This window comes from Nicotiana tomentosiformis, chromosome 11, assembly GCF_000390325.3.
Source record: "Nicotiana tomentosiformis chromosome 11, ASM39032v3, whole genome shotgun sequence".
In the NCBI taxonomy this organism is placed as follows: Eukaryota; Viridiplantae; Streptophyta; class Magnoliopsida; order Solanales; family Solanaceae; genus Nicotiana; species Nicotiana tomentosiformis.
Genome location: NC_090822.1, coordinates 100,527,668 through 100,542,146, shown reverse-complemented (window position 1 = coordinate 100,542,146; position 14,479 = coordinate 100,527,668). Strand labels below are relative to the sequence as shown.

General features: G+C 32.7%; 1 protein-coding gene across 2 annotated transcripts; it reads left to right on the top strand.

Annotated features, from left to right (window-relative positions):
* The first annotated feature begins 3,158 nt into the window (after positions 1 to 3,158).
* LOC104099480 (uncharacterized) lies at positions 3,159 to 14,165 on the top strand. 2 transcript variants are annotated; one of them, XM_009606487.4, is made up of 3 exons: positions 3,159 to 3,415; positions 4,205 to 4,387; positions 13,648 to 14,165. In XM_009606487.4, the coding sequence occupies exons 2-3, from the start codon at positions 4,226 to 4,228 to the stop codon at positions 13,813 to 13,815; spliced, it is 330 nt and encodes a 109-aa protein (XP_009604782.1). In that variant the 5' UTR covers positions 3,159 to 3,415; positions 4,205 to 4,225; the 3' UTR covers positions 13,816 to 14,165. The 2 variants fall into 2 exon arrangements, with proteins under 2 accessions (XP_009604782.1, XP_009604781.1); XM_009606486.4 differs by having other exon boundaries at positions 3,159 to 3,447.
* Positions 14,166 to 14,479: the final 314 nt, after the last annotated feature.

The following is a 14,479-nucleotide window of genomic DNA, read 5'->3' as shown; positions in this document are numbered from 1 at the left end:
CAGGTGCGGTTCCGCTTCTGCGGACACTCGACCGCATCTGCGATCTCAGCCTTCCCCCAGCAAAATCAACATTTGCGCTAGCCTAGCCGCTCATGCGGAGTCGCATCTGCGGCCCCCTGTTTTACGCATGTGCGATTGCACCAGCAATTGGCCAAAACCAGCGTTCCTCAACTTCAAATCTCGATCCGATTACAATCCGAAACTCACCTGAGGCCTCCGGGACCCCGTCCAATTATACCAACCAGTCCCAATACATGACACGAATCTGTTTGAGGCCTCAAATCACATCAAACAATATCAAAACTACGAATCGACGACCAAAATCCTTCTTAAAACTTTTCAAACTTCTAAACTCCAACGAACGCGCTCAAACCGTACCAAAACATTCCGGAATAACGCCAAACTTTGCGTACAAGCCATGAATCACAATACAAATCCATTCCAAGACTCGAAATCCCAGACAGACATCGATAACACTAAAGCCTACTTCAAACCAAACTTAAAAAATTCTAAAACCTTCCAAATGCCAACTTTTCACAATAAGCTTCGAAATGGTCCCGGGTGACCCGATACTCAATCCGAACATACGCCCAACTCCAAAATCATCATGCGAACCTATTAGAATCTTCAAATCCCAATCCCGAGGTCGTTTACTCAAAAGTTAAATCTTAGCCAATTCTTCCAACTTAAAACTTCCGAAATTAGATTTTTTTGCAAATAAATCCCGAACTTTTCCAAAATTTAATTCCGACCATATGTACAAGTTATAATGCCTGAAGTGAAGCTACTCAAGGCCTCAAACTGCCGAACGACATACTAGAGCTCAAAATGACCGGTCGGGTCGTTACATTACACATATAAAAGTAAATAACGAAAATTTAAAATAAAATTAAAACTCAATATTCTATATTGAAAATAAAGGAGAACATAAATTTACGCTTGAAATAATGACATATGCATTAAGCTATATGTTTAAGATTTATGTATTTTTTTGTTATGTGTAATAATAATAATAATAGTTTATATTTTTCTATCTATTTATTTTGTTAAACAAATCAAACAAAAACTTATCCAAGCTTTTGAATTGAAAAAGAAAACTCCAAAGATGAAAAAATACCTTGAGATTTTGGTAAAGTATAAAGTATGAGCATATGCACTTCTATTTTTTTATTTTATTATTATTAAATTAAATACTAGATGAAATAATTATATCAAATTTTATAGTAAGGGAAATAATATTTAAAGAGGGGGTGGATATAATGTGAGAAAATTTATACTTTGAGTAATGTTAAAAATAAAATAAAGACAATAAATAAATAATACTCAAAATATTATTGATAAGTTATAACATTAATCTGAGCTATAGAATAAAAGAATACAAGAATAAAAGTAGATGAAAATTTTCATTACAAGAAAAAAGAAAAATCAAAGTCATTGTTATAATTAGAGTAGCGGAAGATATCAACAATTCTAAATTATGGATAACTTAATAACATGGACAAGAAACCAAAAAAGGGAAAAAGAAATATGTAAATACAAAATTTTAATGTTAAGATATATAAAAGAATAAGACTTATTTGATCTTTGAGATGAGAAAGTTTTTTGAAATAATTCATATGGTCATGCTATATAGATAAGATTGCGTAACTGAAAATATTATAATAGATAAAACTAAAACAAAACATATAGACAATTGGCATAATTCTAAGAAACAAATAAGAATATAAGGAAATAATTTAAATTTTTATGTAATACTTTTAATAATAAATTAAAAGTCAACTTTCATATTAGCTACAAAAAGGAAGGAGAATTTACTTTAATTTCTTATTGCAAGTGGTACTAAAATAATAATAATTATATTTATTAGTAGATTTATGACATATAAGAAACAAATTTTCTTATTTAAACTTTGAGCTAATTCAACACCACGCATTTAGAAAAATAATATAACAATATTCACATTATAGATAAACGCTAAATACAAAAAAGTTAAAATATTATAGAACAAAAGCTAATGTATAAAGAGAAAAATAGAGATAATATGACTTCATCCATACTTTAAATTTATTTGACAAAATTAAGTAAATAAATAATACCAAAAAATATTATTGATAAATTTGAACAACGAGAGAATTTGAGAAGTAGTCAATACAAGATAAAGTCAAGTTAAGTTTTATGAGTACTACAAGACTATATCCATTTTATTATAATAAAGTGGTAAGTTAATAAAAACTTCATGTCATAATTTGATAATACTAAATAACAGACAATACAATTAGAATAGGTAAGGAACAAAAAAAATATAAATTTTAGAAAACATATAGAATATAAGACTTATAAGTAGAACTATGATGAGAAATTTCTTACATATACTCATAATTGAATTATAATAAACAAAGAGTCATAAAGGAAAAATATTGAAAGAAGAAAGAATTCCAAGCGATAGCGTAAAATGTATATATTAATTAAAATTTTAATATAAAAAGTTTTAGTTATTAAATAGAAGAATAGAACTCATAATTCCATATTAAAAAATAATAAAAAATAAAAAAATATTAGAATATTTATACATAAGATAAGAATATTATATACATAACACAAAATAACAATTATTAAAAATATTAGTATATTTTTAAAAAAAATTAAAGGGCTTATCTTTTTATATTTTTGATAAATTCAAAATTATAATTTAACAAAAAAAAGAGATATATTACGTAATTTTAATTACAAGTAGAATGCAAAATGAGAAAACTAATTAAATATTACATAGAAAAGAATGTATAAAAATAGAGGGATAAAGCTAACATTAGAATATTTATAATTTAAATTAACTAATAAAAATAAGAGGTAAGTAAATAACACTCAAAAAATATATTGATAAATTTAGATAATTATATAATTTTAAACAGTAAAAATAATAAAAATATTTTCAGAGTAAGATTTTTTTTTTTTTTTTTTTTTGTGGCAACAACCTGTCTGACCTTCTTCTAATTTTCTATCTAACCCACTCCAACCAATATCCAAGAAAAAAAAATAAAATTATGAAGTAAATAAAATAAAAAAGAAGTTGGACCGAAATTAACTTTTATGAAACTTTTGGTTACCTTGTTGTAATTTCAAAGAATCTTTCATCTTCAACAGGACTACAGGAGAATCCATCTCTCTCAAACTTGCAATTTAAAGACTAGTCCTAAAATTCTCTGTAACCTCCCCAATCAGTCCCCAATCATTTTCCAAATTCACCATCATCATTTTTTGCTCTCAAAATCCCAATTTCCCTATTTGAATTTGTCTTAGTGTAAAGCAGTTTGCTTCTTGGAAACTGCTAGAAGTTCTAACACCAAACTCAAAAAAAGAAGCAAACAGTGAAACCCCAAAAGACCATTTTTGGTACTTCACAATTAGAGGACCTATGGTTAGTTAAACTCCACTTCAAGCTTAGATCTTGTAAGTTATCTAGTCTATCTCTAAATTCTCATTTGGGTCTTTAGGAATTTTTGTGGAATTGCAAATTAAATGTGAAAAAGATAAGTTCTTTATAGTTATAGCACTGTTGTAAGCTATTCTGTTACTTTGGGTTTTTAGATTTTTGGTCAATTTTTGTATTCTCTATTTGGGTCTCTGAATGATTTGTGGAATTTGATATTAAAAGTGAAAAAAGATCAGTTCTTTGTTGCTACAACAGGGCTACTGGCTTTTTAAAAGATTCTATCCATGTTATTTAGTGTTCTGTTACTTTGGTTTTTAGTTATGGAGTATTTTAAGTTATTTGGTCAATATCTGTACTCTCTATTAGGGTCTCTAGCAAATTTGTGAAATTTCACATTAAAAGTAAAAAAGATTAGTTCCTTGTTGCTATAACAGGGTTACTGATTTTCTTTAAATTTTATCCCTTTTTTTAACTGCTTTGCTACTTCTGTTTTCAGTATGGAGCATTGTAATTTAGGGGTTTCATTTCTTTTCTCTTTTGAGATAAATCCTGTTTTCTCTTTCGGTTGATGTTGAATTGCAAACATTAAAAAAAAAAATGCCGCTTTAATAATGTTACTTTGAAGATACTACTATAATCTATTGAATAAATGAGGGCATTACCGCTTAATGTTTGCTAGATTATAGTGAAGGTGGGTTCTGTTATGAATTCTGAGGATGTGTCTGTTTCTGAATTTGATGTGTATACTTTTTCGTTTGTTGGGGTTGTTGGCAGGTGGTGTGAGAGTAGCTCGTTATGATGTCGAGACCAATACTGCTTGTTTTTCTGTTGATTGTACTCATAATCACATCTCAATTGGAATGGAAGCAGCAGTTGGTGAGTGATGTCGAACCGAGTCCTAGTATATCTCAGAAGCAGCAACAGATTTCAAATAGAGAAGAAGCTGTTAAAGAGAAGGTAATCATGTGATCATGTTTTTGTTGCATATTGTGTGATTCTCTTGAATAAATTATGTACGTTCTTATTGCTTATGGGTAGTTGGGAGCTTGGAAGATGGGTATTTACATAAGTCATTGTATCTTACTGATGAATATTTGCATCATTAAATGCGCAACTGATATTTCACTGACAAATTCCAAGTGAAAAATGGACATAATATGCATTGGATAACTTAATTAGACTACCTAGTTACAAAATTGGAAATATCATAGTTTCATGTTACTGCACTTGTTGACCTCTTCCATCTTTTTTTTTTTAATAAAACTTTCTTTCAACTGTTTCTTATCTTGGTCGATTTTAAAGTCCGTTACATTTTGATACTTTATTTCAAGATTCTGCATTAATTAGGAGTAAAAGATTTAAAGGGATTCTGTAGTTTTCAGAGGTTTTGAACTTGGTGGTGAAAAAATCATAGCAACAATAGGAGATATGGAGTGTACAAGGGCTAGAGTTATCAACGGATCATTTGGTTTGTGTAAGATGAAATTACTGGATTATGTTTTTCATACCATCACTTCTTGTTGTCAAACCAGCTACTTTCGTATTATTCTTTCCTTCGGCTGGGCATACTATAGTCTTCCCCATGAATCCTTCTTATCCTAAGAATGGAAAGAACCAAGTTAATCTAACTGTGAGTGAGGAATAAAAACCAACATTCAACTCCCTCTTATCAATTTGCAATGCTTCAAGCACCTTAAATGCCTTAATATCTTGGGAAGATTCAACCCAAACACATAGTCGCTTTGTTTTGACCGTTTTGTTGCACTGCATAGCTTGCTTTGCACTTTAAAGCTTTTTTGTTATCTCACTTTGAAGTTTGAATGAAGTATGCCTCAGTTTTTGCGGTTATGTCATTGCATGGAGCTTGTATAGAAAATACTTTTTAACCGCGTAATATATATATTTTGAAGGCCAAGTATCTGTAAACTGCTCATTACTCATAGAGTTAGCTCCATGAAGTACCAAATCCGTCATGTTCGCTTTAAGTAGTCCATTTAACTTTGATCTTGATTAAAGAAGCATTAGTTTCTAATCTTATGAAGCTTTAGCCAAGGTTGCAACGAATCAATAAATAAATTCACAAGTATACTGACATTACAAACTTTTATGGTCTTGAAAGTGTATAATTAAAGGAAACATGAGAGTAAGGACAAAAACTAGGAAAGAACTTGCAACTACAATAGGGCTGGCGCGTGATTCCTTTTATAGCATGTATTGCATCAATTGTTTGTAGGCAAAAGGTGAATGCCTAATCCTGTGAAGCATGAGGCAAATTATGTGCAAGGCACAATGGATGCCCTGGGGCCCGCTTCAGCTTTACCTTTAGACCAACTGACATAGAGCAATGACCATCTACAATAAATCTCATGGACAAACTATCCATTGTATTATTTACCAATCAAAAACTATTTGTTGTATTGTCTTCCCAAGTCGGACGGTTTAAAGAAACTCATCTTTTAACAACTTTTGAATCCTAGACAATTCTTGTTTTAAAGTTATTATTAAAATGGTTTCCAACCAACTTGCATGCACCTTGGCTATTCTGTCGAGTACCTGCTGCCTCCCACCAGTACAAGAGGTACCGTAGAACTCTACCCCCAAAGTTTAGGTAGATGGGAAGAAGTCACTTAGTGTTTTTTGTTGGTGCTGGAATTTGAATCTTGGTCCCATGATTTTCACTCACTTCATGACATCGATTTCCCGTAAATTCTATAATGATATCCTTTATTTTCTTTATTGTTATTTTCTATAAAACAGCAACCGCTGAGTATTTAACATGAAATATGCACGATATATTTACCATTTTCAACGTATTATACCCATCTTTATTAGCCATAATCTCATATATCCTGGAGTTCATCTTATTTCAAACTGGGAGTTGCCTTCTAGAACTTGTGTCCCAGCAAAAAATATATAGGATCTAGGAAATCAAATTTTTTTGCTTCTGAAGGAGAGACAACTGCTGAATTGATAATAAGGGCTCTATATCCGCAATCCCCCAAAAGTTCACATCATCCCTAAGCCCCACTAATTAATCAAATGGCTCATACACTACAGTGTTAGTCAGACAGAAAAAAAATACCGATTAATTAAAAAGTCAAACAAAATAAAATCCACTTTACCCTTTTTACTAACTTCAAGGTGGCCATCATTTGCTTATATCTCAGAAATTTACCGACAAACTTTCAGAAGTTGAACGGGTAACAAAAGAAATAAATAAAATGGAATAGACAAAAAGTTAAGCCTTCTATATGTGCACCCAAGAGTGTGACCTAGTGGTCAATAAAGCGGGTTGAGAACCATGAGGTTTCAAGTTCAAATTTAAGCGGAGACATAAGCACTGTGTGATTTCTTCCCATTTGTCCAAGCTTTGATGGATAGAATTACCCGGTACCTGTGCTGGTGGGAGAGAGCAGGTACTCCGTGAAATAGCCGAGGTGCCAGCAGGCTGGCTCGAATACCACAATTATTAAAGAAAACCTAAAATAAATAAAGCCTTCTGGATATAGACTTAGGGGATAATGTTTTTCATCCAAGCAAAGAAATATGAAATATATTTATATAAATCTATTGTTAATGGAGGTTTGTCTTTTTTCCTCACTGCTAAACTAACTATTATGTATGTATCAAAGTATCCTCTCATTATTATGAGGTCCCACCATCACTATGTGACATGATAAAATCAACAAAGGTAGTAACAAATTAGTCTGTGCTCTTACTTTCCCCTCCCCCCTCCCCCACCCCCACACAAAAATGAATTAAAATTAGCATCTTAACAATTAAAATCTGATGAAATTAGTAATGTTATCCTCAAATGCATTGAACTCGGGATATTGTGTCTACAAGAGACTAAGTAGACTGGGAAAAAGTTGGAGAGATTGGCAATGCAAGTTATAAATTGTGGCATTGTGGGATAGATTAAATGGCAACGAGATAGTAATCGTTTTAGAACCAAGACTTATAGATAAGTTGTAGAGGTAAACTGAAGTGGTGATAGCATTATCCTGTTAGGACCTATGTTGTTCGAACTCTCCTAAAATGTCGCTGAGTGCTTGTCGGATTCTCCAAAAGCAATGTATTTTAGGAGAATCTGACACGGGTGTGGCCCTATTTTGGAAAATCCGCGCAACATAGTTAGGACTAGTGTGGTGAAAGGTGACAATTAACATCATAAGTGCATGAATATGAATAGGATTAAATAAGGAAACCAAGATTAAATTTGGGGAGACATGGATATTTTGGTCCAATAGGATTCCAAATGACCAATTGATCTTTATTGGGGCAGATTTGAATGGACTTGTGGGCAATGACAGTTTCGTTCAAGTACATGGAAGATATGGTTATAGTACAAAGAATTAAGAAGGAAAAGCTTTTCTAGAGTTCGCCTTTGTTTGTGATTTAGTTTTGGCTAACAAATACATTAAAAAAAGGGAGTCCCACTTGATAACATTTAAGAGTGAAAGTAATCACAACATAATAGACTTCATTCTTGCCGGAAAAGGTGACAGAGTTCCATGTAAAGACCTTAAGGTTATACCAGCAGAAGCGTTTTACCCAACATAATTTGTAGTTCTGGATTTGAAGCGAAAGAGTAGAGTGGAAGAGGAGAAGAGCTGCAAGCAAACGAAGTCGGCGCTGGGACTAAATGATATAAATCAAATAACTTTCAAGGACAAACTATTGAAGGAAATGACAACTTACGTTATGATAGTAGCAAATAAAGTTCTAGACGTGTCTAAACAAAGGTCTAGGACCTCATAAGAATCACGGTGGTGGAAGAAGGGGTGTAGAGAAAAGGAGAGTGGTATAAAAATGATACCAAAAGCAGAATTTGGATAAGTCTTGGAAGAGTATAAGAGAGCTAAGAGGAAAGCTAAGAAGGTTGCTATCAAAGCTTGGATAAAATTGTAGATGGCTTGTACCAAAAGTTAGGAATGCATAGTGGGGATAATAAAATGTATTAAGTACACTTTGAGTAAAAAGAGGGGTAAATTATTAACATTACTAATATTAATATTACTAATATTTATATAACTTAATAAATTATAAAAAAACCAAGTAAAGAATTATAAGATATTAAAACAAAAGACTTGTAACGAAATATGTTAGTAATTATAATAGACTTGTAATTTATTTAATATAATCTCAAACTATAAAGTAATTAAGTAAGAAAATGGCATCCCTGTGCACTAAGCTCCCGCTATGCGCAGGGTCCCGGGAAGGGTGAACCATAAGGATCTATTGTACGCAGCCTTACCCTGCATTTCAGCAAGAGGTGGTTTCTACGACTTGAACCCGTGACCTCCTAGTCACATGGCAACAACTTTACCAATTATGTCAAGGCTCCCCTTCTAACTAAGACAACTCAGAAAAAAAATTCAAGGCTAAAGCTTTTTATTTTATTAATAAAAGTTTCAAATTTCACATACAAATACAAGTCTTTTGAAGAACACCTAATCTGCGCACCCACCTCCTAGGAAGGGTTCTGTTTGAACTAGGCCTTTTATTAGCTAATTACAAATTATCATACTAATATTTGTAAGCTCCTATATAGCTTTGTTTTAACTGATCTATAGTTTCTGTGGGACATTGTTGTGGAATTGGTAATGTTGCTTGATGTTCCATTATAGTTCCATGCCGTCATTGCTCCCAGTGCGAAGTATCTTATTGTATTCTTCTTCTTCTTCTTCTTCTTCCCTAGTGCTTAATTTTTCTAAACCAAGATTTCTTCTTTCTGAATTAATCCAATCTCTGAATAAGACGGAAATCTCTAGGTTGTCCTCTGCTAATGAATGTTTATGATCTCCGATTTGAAATCTTGTCGCGCTAAAAGCACTCTCCGATGCTACTAATGATGCTCGAATAGCAGTATATCTTGGGCCATTATTGAAAGTGTTGGAAATGCCTTGCTACGCTCCCTCCACCATGTCAAAAGTTGTTCGTTGTCTTCTTCGTCTTTAATACATTCCAATCCCTGATTAAGATAAGAATCAAGTTCATCATCAATAGAGGAATCAAGACCTATTATATCTTCCATACCTTCCCATATATATTCTACTCTAGCCTTAGAAGTAGTAGGACCATTTACACCATCTGCAGTTGCTATAGATTTATAACTATCAAATATTAATCCAGCATAAAAATATATGTTAGCTTGGCAGTTTTCGAGAGATAGACTTTTCATTTTCTTGAATTTCTAAATTCTCATAAATTTTACGAACAAGTCCCTTTGCACCTCTTAATTTTAAAGATGGGTTAAGTGGAGTAGAAATTAAATAAACTTGGGGAATAGGGAAAAAATACTTTTTAAATTTTGCAATCATTTCATTTACGGCTTGTACATAGTCTGCATTTGTTTTATACTTACCAAATACAATAGAAATTTCACAAATATACCATAATATTTGTGTAACAGTAGGATAATGTATACCAAAAAATTATTTTGTAGCATAATAAAATTTTTCTAATAACTTAGTAAGCTCTTTGATCTCACACCAATCAGACTAAACAATTTGATCAGCATGTTTAGCATTATGCATATTAAATACCATTTATATAGGTAACTGATAATCATAAGCGACTTTAAGCATTCCATAAGTAGAATTCCACCTAGTACAAACATCTTTTGGAATTTTTCTATATGGAAGGTTAGCGCATGCACATCGTTTCGTCCTTTAAACTCACGAATTCTACTCGCTTTATTAGCACGAAAAATAAAGCGAGTAGAATTCGTGAGTTTAAAGAACGAAGCGATGTGCATTTGCTAACCTTCCATATAGAAAAATTCCAAAAGATGTTTGTACTAGGTGGAATTCTACTTATGAAATGCTTGAAGTTGCTTATGATCATCGGTTGTATATACAAATGGTATTTAATATGCATAATGCTAACCCTGTTGATCAAATTGTTGAGTCTGATTGGTGTGAGATCGAAGAACTTACTAAATTTGTAGAAATATTTTATTTATGTTACAAAATAATTTTCTGGTGTATACTATCCTACTGTTACACAAATATTATGGTATATTTGTGAAATTTCTGTTGTATTTGGTAAGTATAAACAAATGCAGACTATGCATCGGCCGTTAATGAAATAATTGCAAAACTTAAAATGTATTTTTTCCCTATTCCCCAAGTTTATTTAATTTCTACTCTACTTAACCCATTTTTAAAATTAAGAGGTGCGGGACTTGTTCGTAAAATTTATGAGAATTTAGAAATTCAAGAAAATGAAAAGCCATCTCTCGAAAACTGCCAAGGTAGCATATATTTTTATGCTAGATTAATGTTTGATAGTTATAAATTTATGGCAACTGCAGATAGTATAAATGCCCCTACTACTTCTAAGGCTAGAGTAGAATATGCATGGGAAGGTATGGAGGATATAATAGGTCTTGATGATAAGCTTAATTCTTATCTTAATCAGGGATTGAAATGTATTAAAGACGAAGAAGGCAACAAACAACTTTTGGCATGGTGGAGGGAGCGTGGCAAGGCATCTCCAACACTTTAAATAATGGCTCGAGATATACTGGCTATTCAAGTATCATCAGTAGCATCGAAAAGTGCTTTTAGTGCGACAAGATTTCAAATCGGAGATCATAGACATTCATAGCGGAGGACAACCTAGAGATTTCCGTCTTATTCAGAGATTGGATTAATTCAGAAAGAAGAAATATTGGTTTTGAAAAATTAAGCACTAGGGAAGAAGAATACAATGAGATACTTTGCACTGGGAGCGATGACGGCATGGAACATCAAGCAACAATGTCCCACAAAAATTATAGATCAGTTAAAACAAAGCTATATAGGAGCTTACAAATATTAGTATGATAGCCCTAGTTCAAACAGAACCCTTCCTAGAAGGTGGCTGCGTAGATTAGATGCTCTTCAAAAGACTTGTATTTGTATGTGAAATTGAAACTTATATTAATAAAATAATAGGCTTTATCCTTGAATTTTTTTTTTATGAATTGTCTTGCCTAGTTACTTTATAGCTTGAGATTGTATATAAATTACTAAAATATTTCATTACAAGTCTTTTGTTTTATAATTCTTTACTTAGTATTTTTATATAATTAAAAAAGTCAAATAACTAGCCGTTGCGAACTGTCAACTTTAAAAAAATAACCGTTGCTATCTATAAAAAAAAAATAGCGGGTGCCAACTTTAATGTTTAATATTTAAATGATTTTTTTAAAAAAAGGCCCGCTTAGGGCCCACGTCCCATCCCGTTTGGTAGTGGGATGGGACGGTTCATCCCGGTCAAATTTCGTCCCGTCCCGATAATTTCCTCCCCCTGCTGGACAGCCATATTGCCGACATATAAGAACAAATGAGATATTCAAAGTTGTGCAAATCATCATAGTACCATTAATCGTCCGATGAGATATTGGTAAAAAGTGATCAAATGTAAACTTAGGGGCATTATAAAAGTGAACCTGCTTAGGTTATGCTCGCTAGATCTACAACAAATACTATATTTTGTTACAAGATTGAAGAAAATTATAGGAAGAAAGAGGATCACATTATTTTATTGTCATGGAGAAAGTGTGTTATAGAGTGCCAAGAAAGGTATTTTGGTGGGTGTTGGAGAAGAAAAGAATTCTATTAGATACATAAATACCATAAAAAGATTTGTAGGAAGGAGATATCGCAAGTGAGAGAATAGAGAGTTGTGTTGGAGTTTCCCTTAATCGTGGGTCAGGGATCTGCTTTGAATTATGGATGGGTTACCACTTACCAATATAGTACAAGATACGATTTCGTGGTGTATGCTATTTGTGGACGATATCGTGTTAATTGGTGTAACTAGTGAATGAGCTAACCAGAAGCTTGAGTTTTGTAGAAACACTCTAGAGATTTATGGCTGTAGAATAAAAGTGAGACTAACTATCAATTTTAGCAGCATCAGAAAAATGAAGTAATACACTTAACTAAAAAAAAAAGCATTAGAAAAATGAATTCGATGTCAGACTAGACAGAACTGAGGTGCTTATATGCAGACAAGTTAAAGTCCTTCAATATTGACATATGTGTCGATAAATAAATTGGAAAAGAAACCTCCAAATTTAACAAAAAGCAACAAAAGTACAGTAGGTGTTGCACCAAATATACCTGTTTGACTTGGCATAAAAAATTTGATTTCTTAGGTGGTTGTGTTCATAGTGCAATTTTTCTAATTTTAGCTGGTTTATCATTTGACATGCTTAGTTAGAATAGATGCTATTGTGATTGTGCTCAGTTTTCCTATGGCATAAGTTTTGCACTAATATATTTGAATTTTAAAATCTGAAAGAAAAGAACAAAACACGCATGATTGTGAAATTAGTAAGGTTAAGCAAAATCTCCATTTTACAAATATTTGATTGTTGTGGCCATAGTTCTTCCTCCCAATTTTTTCTCTGTGGGAAGTCACTGTTCTGTTAAGAATGGAATGTAGTAATTGTGTGGGGAGCAAAGAGATGTAGTTGTGGGTAGTGGGATTACGACCAGTTTATTTGATGCAACCGAGTTGGCCCGGTATAGGCCAGAATTTTTCTGGTGCTACAGCTGAACTTGGTGCTTTTAATGATAGTGCAGTGTCCTCGACCACTTGCTACTATCTTGTTTCTCTTTCATCATACATTACTTTTCAAAATTAAATTTCTGACTTTTCTTCTCTTCCCTACACCTAATCTTACAGAATTACCAGTTCGCTCTTCTTTGTTACTGTTAATTGATAAAAAAACGAACCTTCTGGTTATGTTACAAGTTTATTGGACTTGTTTCTTCCCTGTTTTCCTTTTTCTTACTGCTGCTAATTAGTTCCATTTTGGCCTATCAAAAGTGGTCATATTAATTTTGTTATTATGAAATCTTCATCTTGAAAGGGAGCCTTGGAGCAACGGTCAAGTTATCTCCCTATGACCTATAGGTTACGGGTTCGAACTGTGGAATCAGCCACTACTGATGTTTGCATTAGGGTAGGCTGCATACATCACACCCCCTTGGGGTGCAGCCCTTTCTCGGACCCTGCGTGAATGCATGATGCTTTTGTGCATCAGACTGCCCCTTTTTCATGAAATCTTCATCTTAATATTTTTGGTCGCGGTAGAGCATTTGTTTTATTGCAGTAAGTCTTATATACAGATACACTGGGGACTGCTTATTTTAACCGGAATAGTCAATGAAGACTTGTTATAGCCTTGCTCTAACTAGTGTTTTCAAAATTTGCAGATTATTTTATCACAGGAGAAGAACATCCAGAGACTTAACGAGCTAGTGCGGAGTCTCAGGGAACAGTTACTTCAGTGCAGAAGTAGCAGCAATGAAACAATAAATAGCAGTCTTAGCTCACTGGCTGAAATTGCCGAATTTGAAAAACAGCAAATTCTTGAGGATTAGACTGTGACATCAATAACTTTGTCATGGTCACATTACTAAATTCTATTTGCTATCTGTAACTTGTTTTTTCTTTCTTTCTGCTTATTTTGTGTGTTAAATCTTGTAAGTTGCTGATGAAATGTGCAATTTTTTGGGTTAATCTGCCCGACTAATCCATATGTCAATGCTAGTTGTGTAAAAAGGTTCTGAAATTAGATTTCTGGCACAAGGATATGAGGGTCAGTTACTAAGTGCCCTGCAACTTGATATACTTGAGGTGTTTCAGATGACTAATTAAGGGGTCTTTTGGTTTTGAAGACACTTTATGCTGAGATTAGTTATGTTGAAATTAATTATCCTGGTTAAAATTATTTTTTATTGACTGTTTGGTATGTCGTAATCTTGGGTTATTCTTTCTTTTTTGTAAAGATTTTAATTTTTGGAGTCTTAAATTTTTGGGACCTAAAATAAGGTTATCAGCCGTCACCTAATTGTAAGTTAGACATCAATGCATATACGCAAATTATTAGGTGTAGTGACCAAAAACCTGCAAACTTGTAGTAATTGTTTGTGGCTCCCTTTTGGAAAATTAAGTATTCTTTTCTTGTTTGTAAAAAAGAAATGGGTCCAATTAATGATTGAAATAGCATTTTTCTTCTAAATATTTTTTTTTAATTTACTATTT

Excerpts from the sequence above, each read along its gene's own strand:
- LOC104099480 (XM_009606487.4), top strand. The coding sequence starts at position 4,226 with ATGATGTCGAGACCAATACTGCTTGTTTTTCTGTTGATTGTACTCATA. Across the intron at positions 4,388-13,647 it reads AAGAAGCTGTTAAAGAGAAG|ATTATTTTATCACAGGAGAA; the intron begins GTAATCATGTGA and ends CAAAATTTGCAG.